The 11,805-nt window shown below is 54.7% G+C and overlaps 1 protein-coding gene across 1 annotated transcript; it reads right to left on the bottom strand.

The window, feature by feature from the left end:
• Positions 1–267: 267 nt before the first annotated feature.
• On the bottom strand, positions 268–4,602 carry Cdsn (corneodesmosin). Its single transcript, XM_027388586.2, has 2 exons — positions 4,424–4,602; positions 268–2,242 (listed from the first exon to the last, which is right to left on the bottom strand). The coding sequence occupies exons 1-2, from the start codon at positions 4,506–4,508 to the stop codon at positions 717–719; spliced, it is 1,611 nt and encodes a 536-aa protein (XP_027244387.1). The 5' UTR covers positions 4,509–4,602; the 3' UTR covers positions 268–716.
• Positions 4,603–11,805: the final 7,203 nt, after the last annotated feature.

Genomic DNA, 11,805 nt, shown 5'->3' with positions numbered 1-11,805 from the left:
CCGGTGTGAGTGGGAACGGATTTCTTGGAGCTGAGAAGCGAGACTGTAGAGCGGAAGAATCCGGACACCGGGCAACTCTGCCATCAGTTCAATGGATATTTATTGTTTTCCTTCTTCGTGGAAAGAGGTGTAAGATGGAAAACACTGGGTCAAATTAGGAATAGAAACGGGCGGGGGGGGGGGGGGCATGGGCCCTCTAGAGGTACAGGAGGTGTACTACCCAGGTATTAAAGAGGAGACCTGGGACTCCAAAAAAGGCAAAAAGTCTGCACAAAGTTCACCAAGTTTATTGAGCCCTGTCCAGGATCCCGAGGGAGCCAGGAGTCTGTGCCAGGCTCTACCGATGCCCTGGGGTCCACACGCACAGGGCAACCCCTGTGGTAACCAAACATGGGCTGAGGTGGAGAGCAGGGGTGGCACCGGTGTGTTGGAAACGGGTCTGGTAGGCTGTGGTGAGTCGTGATGGGTGGTAGCGAGGTCGGTGAGCGTGGTGGTGGACCGGATTCCGCCTTATTTGGCAAATGCGCAGAGGCACGGTTGACACGTCCCGGCATCAAGAACCTGAATAAGTGAGTTGTAAGGTGGGTGATCACGCAGAGAGGGCACCACAGCAGAACGGGGCGGAAGCACCATTGCAGATGCTGAACAAAAGTGACAAGAGCCTCCCGGACGGAGGGCAGGAAACCCCCGAACGTCTTCCATAGGCGTGGGTGACTTTAAGGCTTGTCAAGTGGCTGTCCCGGCGGCAGAAAGACTTGAGGGTCTGCTAACTGGGGGCCCAGAGGCTTCACTTGAGCCAGAATGTCCCGGATGGAACGGCAGGGCATCCTCCCGGGGCTGTTGAGGCCACAGGGCTTAGCAATCACGGTGGTGACACGCTGCGGAGAGCCGTTCAGACCTCCGTTCAGCGCGGAGGAGGAAGCGGAAAGGCAGGGGTAGCCGGCGGAGATAGACTTGCTGCCGCAGGGCTGGAGGACAATTTTGCCAGTGGAGAGGGAGGAGCTTCCGCCACCGATGGAGATGGAGCCGGGGCCTGGTGGCGAGCAGGGCCCCTGGTTAGCCCCGCCGCAGGGCTGGAAGGAGGTACTGCTGGAAGTGATCTGAATTCTCGAGCCAGAGCAAGGCCCCCTAGAACCGACGCCACAGGGCTGGACTCCGCCGTTACCCACGGGCTGGAACACGACGCCTGAGGATGGGTAGGCGTTGGAACTGGAGGAGCTGTAGCTGGGGATAATGGGATTGCTGGAGAAGTACTTGCCCTCAGAGACCGGGGGCCCGGCTGCAAAAGAGGGCGCCCCTGGAGAGCCCTTGACAGGGTTGTCCTTGGTGAAGTAGCCCACGGGGTAGATTTTACCCCCACTGTAGGTCATGCCTGGGGCTAGGTAACTGTTGGCAGAGCCACCCACCACCTCGTACCCGCCGTAGGGTTTCTGGACAGAGGTGATGGGAGGACAGGGCTTGCCCGAGGGGCCACCGTTGCTACAGGGCATGCCTTGAAACCCTCCAGGGCCACCAGAGCCATGTTGCTCCACCACCACCACTACCGGCCTCTGCCCACCCGATACGGTGTGGGAGTTAGAGATGTAGGGCCCCGAGTGTGTGATGACGGGACCCCCACTGCAGGGAGAGTCGGGCACGTTGGAGCTACAGGGAGGGTGATTGGAGACGGTGTTAGACACCCCAGAGCTGTGGGAAGAGTAAGAGCCTCCAGACTGGAAGGAGCCTGATGTCTGGCGGGAAGAATTGTCATCGGTTGGTAGAGCGGAGCCATTTCCTGGTCCCTCCCGGCTGCTTCCTGAGCTTCCAGACTGAGAACTGCTGCTTACCCATCTGGAACTGCTGCTTCCCGACTGGGAGCTGCTGCTTCCTGTCTGAGAGCCGCTGCTTCCTGACTGGGAGTTGCTGCTTCCTGACTGAAATCCACTGTTTCCTGACTGAGAGCCGCTGCTTCCTGACTGAAATCCACTGTTTCCTGACTGAGAGCCGCTGCTTCCTGACTGAAATCCGCTGCTTCCTGAGTGGAAGGAGCCAGACCCAGAGGAATAGGAGATCTGGGAAGACCCTGTTCCTGGTTTAAATATCAGGGATTTTGAAGATCCTCCCTGGGAGCTGCTGGATCCCCCATGGCTGCTGATGCTGCTGGAGCCGGTCTTTCCAATGAGACAAGGGTCGTTGAGGGAGGTGATCCTGGTGGGGTCCTTACATGGGTCTGAGAGGGTCCCAATGCTCTTAGCCAAGGTTCCTGAGAGAGAAAGCAGAGGTCTGTAAGGACTAGATTGGAACAGGGGCTTCCCCGCCACCCCTTTAGCCCCATTCCGGAGTCTCCAAAGAGGAACCCGGGTAGAACAGAAGTAGAAAAAGGAAGAATTGTTACTGTCTGCGAAGAAAATGAAGGTGACAGAATCAGGAGGTGTCGTTGTTCTAGCAGTGGAGGTTGAGTGAGGAGGTCAGATGCTAAAACTCTGAAGTGGTAGGCATTGAAGGAGTACCCTTCAGATGGGGTGGGGGCGGAAACGAATAGGTCAGAAACATGGGGGAGGGGGATGCTGAAGCTCTGGGGTAGAGTAGACCATAGAACCAAACAGAAGAACGTGAAAGGTAAAGCAAGGGTTGGGGGCATAGTGTTGGCTTAACATGCACAGGGACATAGGTTTGACACGCCCCCATTAACCATCAAAACAGGGGGAGGGTGTGCTGAGACAGGAAGGAAACATAGGAGCCCAGGAAGAGAGAAAGCTAATGCAAAGGTACCGGCTTACAGAAGAGGAGCGCACTCCATAGCCAACGTCCATTGCCTGCCAGCTCCCTAGGGAGAGCCCAGACTGGGTAAGGGGGGGTTAGAAGACTCCCTGCTACCTGCCCCTGCTCTGGCCATGCCGGCAAACCTGGGTGGGAGCCAGGATGTGGGGGCACTCACCTGTTGCTTCAGAACCTGCCGGTACCAGTGTGACAGGACACCGCACCCTGAACCACCCCTGCCGCTGCTGTCCCAGCCCAGGGACGGGACATGAAACCCTCCTCTCCATGGCCTCCCTCTCTCCCCACCCAGCCTTCCCGTGCACCTGCTGCCCCAGTCTGCCCCACATCTGACTCCGGCTGCCCTTGGACCATCTTTAGTCCTGATCCCACCTCTATCTCCACCGAGGGACTCTCAGCTCCTAACCCCATGCTCCTCTTGCCTCAGTCTGTCCCCACGGCTCTCGCCTCAATGTCTTCTGCTCACCCCAGCTCCTTCAGAGCGTACATCGGCACGTGACTAACCTTCTCTGGTTTATATATTCAAAGGGGCAAAGCGTACCATGCCCTCCCCGCTGAGCCACCGGGAAGGCCATATAATAGCATCTCTCTAGGAAACATGTCCAAAAGCAGCGAGCTAGACATCACAGGTCATAATCGATACTCATGCTGGAGTGGCCAGTCTGCGATCACCTGCAGTGTCCCCAACCTCATCTCAAAAAGAAAAGCTTGGTGTACCCTGCAACAAACCCCCTCTGCCACAGTCCCTTCACCCCTCCTCACAGGACACAAGCCACCCAGCCTGGGCTCGGAAGCCAGGACGCCCTGCTTCTAACTGCAATCTGCAGACAGTTTCCTGTCCCCTCAGGCCTCCTGGACCCTGAGAAGCAGAGTGGGGATGGCAAATCTATCACACAGACCTCAAAAATGCTCATGTATTTAAAGTGCTAGCTACAGTCTAGCATTTAACAAGGCCCTAAGTGGAGCATGCCTGTAGTTGCTTTCCCACCATCCTAGCTGTCAGGAGGCTGAGTTTGAAGCTAGGCTGGGCTACAAAGCAAGACCTTGTCAAAAAAAAAAGGAAAGAGGGCCAAGGGTGCCGTAGATCAGTTAGCAAGCATGCATGCGTGTAGCCTGGGGCTTAGCTCCCAGCACCTCTGTAAAAATAAACACATAAATAAATAAATAAATAAATAAATAAATGCGAATTGACTGACACATCTACAATGCTTGTAAAAAGCGGCTCTGAACGTGGTAGCAACTGTTGTTTCTATAAAATAGCCAGATCGTATCTTCTAGTGGGGCTACCACCACTCATATAGTCATCTGGAACTCCTGAAGCTGTGTTGCCACGTGCGTTATTTAATTTGGTACAGAGACTGGGGCTAGAAGATATTAACCTCATTTCTAACAAGCTCAGAACAATTACATAGGACTTGGAGGGTGGCTGGGAGGCAGAGTGCCTGCCTGCTCAGCCACTGTGGAGCAAAGCAAAAATAATTCCCTGTGCAGTGACCACAGGAAGGTGGCCAGGCAAGGATGGGGAGCAGTCCCGGATAGAAAGGTCAGATTCTAGAGCCTGTGCCCCTCTCCTGGGCCCTGTGCTGCAGGCACTGGACGCCCCCAGCCTCTCCAACCTAGGGCCTGTGTCCCACACTGTCCCTCTCCCAAGGCCCCAGACTCCTACCTGGAAGAATGAGAGTGGCCATCAGCAATGCCATCAGCCCGTGCCCTCCCACACGCCCCATCCCGGGTGCCCGAGAGGAGTTCATTGTGCACGGTGTGGCCTCCTGACTGACAGAAACCCATGGACACCGGGACCTTTATGCTGGGGCTGGACATTCCCTGGGCAGGAGTCACTGTGGGGAGGAGGAGGGGTGGAGAGGGAGGCTGCCTGAGGGAAGTTGGTGTGGCAGGAGAGACTGAAGCAATCGGTGTCACATGTGCCCACTCAGCAACAGGGGTGGCTGCAGGGACCTGAGGCCGCTGGGCACTAGCCTCTACCCTGGATGGCCTTCCCTGGCTCCTCATTGCCTAACCTAGAACCAGGTGCTCTGCCCCGGGCCCACCCCGTCAAGGGTGGCCACTATCACCCAGGGACCCAGCCACCCTGGTCCTCCCTCCCTGCCTGCCCAAGCCCCATCCTCCCAGCGTCCCTCCACCGGAAGAAGAGAGGGCATCTCGACTTTCCCTCCTGACCCCAAGAAGCACCCTGCTCCTGCTCATCCCCAACTCACCCCACGATGCAGGGCAGCTCTGCTGGGGCTCACATTATAACCCCCACCTGCTTGCTTCCTTGAATTCTGTCACTCAGTCTTCTCCTCCTGCTTCAGATCTGAAGATCCGCCCTCACTCTGGGCCCCCCCACTGCCCGAGCACCGGCCCGCCACCTTTAAAGTGTCCCATGGACAAGCAAACCTTTTTCCCTTCTCAGAAATGACACCCACCATACTGAAAACCTGGGGGCTCCTTTCTGGAGGCTCTTGGGAGAGCTGGAGGAGGGGTGGGCAGAGATTACCAGAGCTTGGACTAGGGAGAGGCCTGGGTTGGGACCCCTGTCATAGCTGGGCCTCAGTGACTCAGGGGCCACTCACAGTCCCTGTCCCATGGTAGTGACCCAGACTCAGGAGGATGAGCAAGAGGCCAACGAGGCTAATTGGGAAGGTGGTGACCAGGTGGCCCATTAGCCTGCTCCTCGGCCTAGATGAACAAACAGAAAGCATCTGAGCTTTGTCCTGAATGGGATAAGAAGGGCCAGTCAGCTGCTGGGTCCCTGAGGGAAGGAGGGTTAGAACCCTGGGACCCACCAAGAGGGAGGTTGTTTCTCCTGCACTAAGGCACTGCCTCCTGCTGTAACCCAGGCTCCACCCCAGCCAGTTGCTCACTAATATTGTGGGAGTATCAGTATCGGAGTTTATCCTCACTTGGTCCCTCCTCCCCTCACCCAAACTTCTTCACAAGGGCATCTCTGCCCCTCCAGTCCTTGGGTTGGTCCCTCCCTTTCTCCCGACCCTGCCCTGAGTTCTGGCCCTTGTGATAGCAAATACTGCCTGTGTAGGCTCTGAGACTCCCAGCTCTCCCCAGGCCACACAGGCTACAAATGGGACTGGTGTAACCCACTGAGGTTTTGGGCTTTTGTTTGTTTTATTTAAGTTCAATTAGGTCCAAACAACCATGTGCAGCTGCAGGTGGCCACCATCTAGTTCTTCACTTCCTGCTGGTGCCTAGAGCTGGGGCTGGAAAGAGAAAAAGTCCAGGGAGCCCTGCAGACCTCAGTGACCAAAGCACAAGCCCTGAGAGGGGCGGTGGACCAGGACAACAAAACAACTGTGGCTTTGGAACTGCCTGACCCTGGGGCTTTAATCAATTTACCAACCCTCTCTGAACTGTGATTTCTTTCTTTACCTCTAAAGTGGGAGACGGGTGCTCAGGACACTGAAGGTGGAACTCAGGGACTTACACACGCTGGGCTGTTGGTCAAGTGTGATGTGGCACCCAGGTTACTTCTCTCTCTACTGGGACTGTTTCTGTACTTTTCTATTTTTTTAAAGATTTATTTATTTATTTAATGTATATGAGCGCTTTTCCTGATGTATGACATTATGACCAAAGAGGACATCAGATCCCACTATAGATGGTTGTGAGCCACCACGTGGTGATGGGATTTGAACTCAGAACCTCCAGAAGAACGACCAGTGCTCTTAACTGCTGAGCCATCTCTCCAGCCTATTCCTGTACTTTTTTCTTGTTTAATTTTATGTGTATGTGTGTTTGGCCCACATGTGTGTAAGTACAACCCATGTGTGTAATTCTTGAAGAGGCCAGAAGAGAGCAATTGGATCCCCCTGGAACTGGAGTTACAGATGGTTATTAGCCTCCATGGTTGGTGCTGGGACTCAAACCCAGGTCCTCTGGAAGAGAAGTTAGTGCTCTTAACTGCTGAGACATCGCTCTAGCCCCCTGGGAATATTTTAAATATTACCTGCTTTCAAAGGTTTGTAAAGATCAAACAGGAAATTACCAAAAAAAGAGTAAATTAAATGGGACCAGGGTGTGGTCCCCTGCAGGTGGCTCAGTGGCCGGAGTTCCTAGTCGCTCTCACCTATGAATTCCCTTTGGAAAGGCAAGCCAAACATTCACCCTGAGTCCTCACACCGAGACAGAATAGTGGAACTGCAGTGAGTGCCTCCCCAACCCCTCCCTAGACTCTCAGGCCCCAGCTAGGACCAGGGGAAGGAGTCCAGCTAAGGCAGGGCAAACAGTAGCAGGGACAAGACAAGGGAAAGGAGCCTTTGTGGTCTGAGAATGTGGGCATCCCCAGATGGGTGGGGAGAAAACAGAACTCTTTCCAGTATCACTTCCCCGGAGCACCAGAGTAGGCACCCTCTGTCTGTCTTGTTTCTTCTACACATTCCTCCCTGCTGCTGTCAGACCTTGGCCAAGACAGCCGGGCTGGAGGAGGCACAGTCTCTCTCGGCCTCCCGCCAGCTTCCAGCCACCCACACGGTCACGGGTCACGTTCCTCACCTGGCCTCTCTCCTCCTGTGTTCTCTGTCCACCCTTTCCCATCCCCCACTGCCCATATCTGGGACCTAGAAGCTCCAGTCTGTTCTCACAGAAACTCTGCCTGTCCCTCTTTGCCTACAGTTTCCCTCCCTACTGTACCCATTACCCACCACCTGAAAATTAATGCATGGAAGGCGCTGGGGAGATGGCTCCGCCGTTAAGAACACTGGCTGCTCTTCCAGAGGACCCGGGTTAGATTCCCAGCAACCACATGACAGCTCACAACTGTTTATAAATAACTTTTGATGTATTATGTTGTTAGGACTGTCCTGCTTTACTGTTTATCTCTTACTGGGTCTAATTCATGAGTTAGTCTGTGTATATAATACACATCATAGTCTGTGTATACAGCATGCATTACAACTCAGAGAGGATCTGGTGCTACCTGGGCATCATTAGGCTCTTAGATTGTGCCCCCTGCAGAGAAAGGGGCTGCTATACCCTGCCACATCTCTCCGGGTCACCATTAACCTTTCAACCTATCGATGGGCGTTGGTGGCGCACACCTTTAATCCCAGCACTCAGGAGGCAGAAACAGGTGGATCTCTGTGAGTTCGAGGCCAGCCTGGTCTACAAAGTGAGTTCCAGGACAGCCAGGGCTACACAGAGAAATGCTGTCTCAAAACAAAAACAAAAACAAAACAACAACAAAAAAACCTTTGAACGTATCAACTCAGGCAGCAAAACCCTGAAGCCAGAGGGGCTCAGGAGTGGACACAAGGGGAGTTGGCTGATGTCTGCATAGCCCAGGTAACCTCTGGGGGGTGCTCACTGTGGCCATGGGAGAGCTGGGCTCTATATCAGAGAGTGAGTGCCCAGTGTAACACACTGATGGGGCGAGAACTGTGGGTGAATCAGAGCAACTCCCCCCCCAAAGGAAACCCAAGTTCAAAGGATGGGCCTTTGACAGGCAGGAAGCCCAGGTTGTCACAAGAATGGGAGAACCTCGAGGCCAGCCTGGTCTCTAGAGGGAGTTCCAGGACAGCCAAGGCTACACAGACAAACCCTGCGTGGAAAAACAACAGACATACAAACAAAAAGAATGGGAGAACTCTATACATTCCAGCAGCCCTGGCCACAGGGAGATGTGGCCGGGAACGACCTGGCCAAAGAGGAGGCTGAGGTGAGGTGGCCTCTTCACTGGCCGTCCACTACCAGCCTTGGGGCAGAATAGCAGAAATCCTAGTATAAGAATTCCATAGAGGGGGTCTTAGTCAGCGAGGGGCTTAGGCTGGGGAGAAGGAAATGGACACAGAGGAAAGGCTGAGGGGCTATCGGTCTAAGGCTCATCTGAGGCTGCCCACGGGCTCCTCCCTTCGAGTTCCAGTCAGAGTCGTCCCTCTTCTGCCCTCTCTTTCTCCATCACCCATCGGCCCAGGTGGATTCATCTCTAGTCACATACCTTCCTCTCCCTCCAGTAGAAGGTGACACTCCTGGCCCACTCCCACTGGGCATGTCCTCCGAGCTGTTTTTCCTGTCGTGTGGATGGCTGGCCCTGAGTCACCCACAGCCTTTACTTGGTGGCTCTCTAGGCCAATAGCACAAAGGGACAGGATTTATCTGCGTGTAGAGTTCTTACCAGTCTAGGCTCCCTGTGACAGGAAAATGACTCTAGGGTCTTTATCTCTTGTCAGTCCTCCCTCCCGGGAGCACTCTGCCAGCATTGGCAGTTTCTGCCCCATGGCTGACAGCCAGCCTTCTTCATTCTGTCCTCACACAGACCAACCCTGCAACATGTTGTCTAGGCTTCCAAACAGGGAATGTTTCCCTTGGACCTCTGACTTGGTGACAGTGTGTGACATGTGTGTGTCCCTGAGTTCCCAACACACAGCCTTGGGAGGCACATGGTGATATGGCGTGTGCGTGTGCGTGTGCGTGTGCGTGTGTGTGTGTGTGTGTGTGTGTGTGTGTGTGTTGTGTATGTGTGTGTGTGGTGTGTGTATGTGTGTGAGGTGTGTGTGTGTGTGTGTGTGTGTGTGGTATGTGTGTATGGTGTGTGTGTGGTGTGTGTGTCGTGTATGTGTGTGTGGTGTGTGTGGTGTGGTGTGGTGTGTGTGTGTGAGGAGTGTGTGTGTGTGTGTGTCGTGTATGTGTGTGTGTGGTGTGTGAGGTGTGTGTGTGTGTGTGTTGTGTATGTGTGTGTGAGGTGTGTGTGTGTGTATGTGTGTGTGAATGTATGTGTTGTGGTGTGTGTATGGTGTGGTGTGTGTGGTGTGTGTGTATGGTGTGTGTGTGTGTGTGTGTGTGTGTGTGTGTGTGTGTGTGTGTGTGTGTGGTGTGTGTGTATGGTGTGTGTGGTGTGGTGTGTGTGTGTGTGTTATACATGTTCGTGTGGGTGTGTTCATACATGCACATGGAAGCCAGATGTCTACATTGAGTGTCTTCATCAATCACCTTTAAAATTTTTTTTTTCCTTTTTGAGTCAAGGTCGCTCAGTCGCCTGCAGCTCACTAATTGGCCAGACTGGCTGGATTACTCCACCCACACCCACCCCCCACCCCCGCCCAGTCTCATCTACACTTCCTCAGGCCTTGGATTAGAGGCTTTTATGTAGATCCTAGGGATCCAGACACAGATCCTCATGCTTGCCCAGCAAGCACTTGGCTGCCTGAGCCAAATCTGCAGCCCAGTAGCTGGTGATGTGTTTTTGATTGTGGGTTGTGTCCAAGCCACATGGCCTCTTGCTGCTTCCTCAAGAATACATGGTACCTCTCTCTGGATCTTACACCCTACCCTTCTCCCCTTCCTGACACATGCAAAGCCCCCAGGGGTTCTGAGAAGGACTTCCAGCGCCACCCCCCACTCATCCCTGTGCTGGAGAACAGAGAGCAGGTACCCAGACCTAGACACTGACTCCATGCTGGCTTCGTCTGTGCCACCCTCATTCCTCCCAGGTGACTGACTCCCCTAAGCTACTCTTCTCCCTGGTGGATTCTATTTTCTCCCCAAGGAATGCAGCGTGTCTCTACTGGCACAGCAATGCTCACGTGGCTGTGGTGAGGAAGTACAGGCTTTCCCCTGGACCATGAAACGGTCAGATGCTGGGCTGGGGTAGGGCAGGGCCCACTATTGTAAACCCCAGGGGCTCTTGTCCTCTCCCCGTGTAACATGTTGTCCCTGGCTGAGACTCTATCCTGTGCTCCTCCCTCAGGAGGTCTATCCTGTGCTCCTCCCTCAGGAGGTCTATCCTGTGCTCCTCCCTCAGGAGGTCTATCCTGTGCTCCTCGATCAGGAGGTCTATCCTGTGCTCCTCGCTCAGGAGGTCTATCCTGTGCTCCTCCCTCAGGAGGTCTATCCTGTGCTCCTCGATCAGGAGGTCTATCCTGTGCTCCTCCCTCAGGAGGTCTATCCTGTGCTCCTCGATCAGGAGGTCTATCCTGTGCTCCTCCCTCAGGAGGTCTATCCTGTGCTCCTCCCTCAGGAGGTCTATCCTGTGCTCCTCGCTCAGGAGGTCTATCCTGTGCTCCTCCCTCAGGAGGTCTATCCTGTGCTCCTCCCTCAGGAGGTCTATCCTGTGCTCCTCCCTCAGGAGGTCTATCCTGTGCTCCTCCCTCAGGAGGTCTATCCTGTGCTCCTCGCTCAGGAGGTCTATCCTGTGCTCCTCGATCAGGAGGTCTATCCTGTGCTCCTCCCTCTGGAGGTCTATCCTGCGCTCCTCCCTCAGGAGGTCTATCCTGCCCTCCTCCCTCAGGAGGTCTATCCTGTGCTCCTCCCTCTGGAGGTCTATCCTGCGCTCCTCCCTCAGGAGGTCTATCCTGCCCTCCTCCCTCAGGAGGTCTATCCTGTGCTCCTCCCTCAGGAGGTCTATCCGGTGCTCCTCGATCAGAAGGTCTATCCTGTGCTCCTCAGCTCCTACCATCTGTTGTCCCGTCTCCCCCCCCCCCATTGTGAGCCCAGCCTAACCAGCCTCCATTTCTCACACTGCCTCTGCTATCCTTTCCTGTTTAGCAGCCCACTGACCTCTCCAGGGGACTCAGGGAGCACGGTGAGGACTGGGTCAGAGTCAGGTGCATCTTTGGGTTTGAATCCTTAAGTAGAAAGAATTGGCGAGTGGGGGCCCCACACACCAGGCGACCTGCACCTGGACTCTTGTCCCCCACTCCCCCCCCCCCAGCAGCACAGAGTCACCTGAAGGACAGTCACGTTCCCTGAGCTCAGTGCATGGTCCTATTTAAGTGACATCTAATTTAGCCACCACTCCTCTTGAAAGAGGGTGTGATTAGCTCTCAGGATAACAAAATGTTTTTCTCTTGTCTGCTTTGTGGAACAAGTGCCGGGGAACCCTGTGCTCATGAGGAAGGCTCAATTAGCGTGCCTATTAAACTCCTCCATTGTGCCCAGTAGTGCTTGTTATTGGTCACCCGAATCGGAGATCCAACTCCCTCTCCAGCCAGGACAGACTCAGAGACGGGAGGGAGGGTCATAGCACAGTCTGCACGTGGTTTCATGGCCTCCAGGGAGGCTGGAAGGACTGGTACCAAGAGGGACTTCCAGGCCTGGTGT

The sequence above is a fragment of the Cricetulus griseus genome (assembly GCF_003668045.3).
Source record: "Cricetulus griseus strain 17A/GY chromosome 1 unlocalized genomic scaffold, alternate assembly CriGri-PICRH-1.0 chr1_0, whole genome shotgun sequence".
Classification (NCBI taxonomy): domain Eukaryota; kingdom Metazoa; phylum Chordata; class Mammalia; order Rodentia; family Cricetidae; genus Cricetulus; species Cricetulus griseus.
This window is presented reverse-complemented; position numbering and strand designations above follow the sequence as displayed.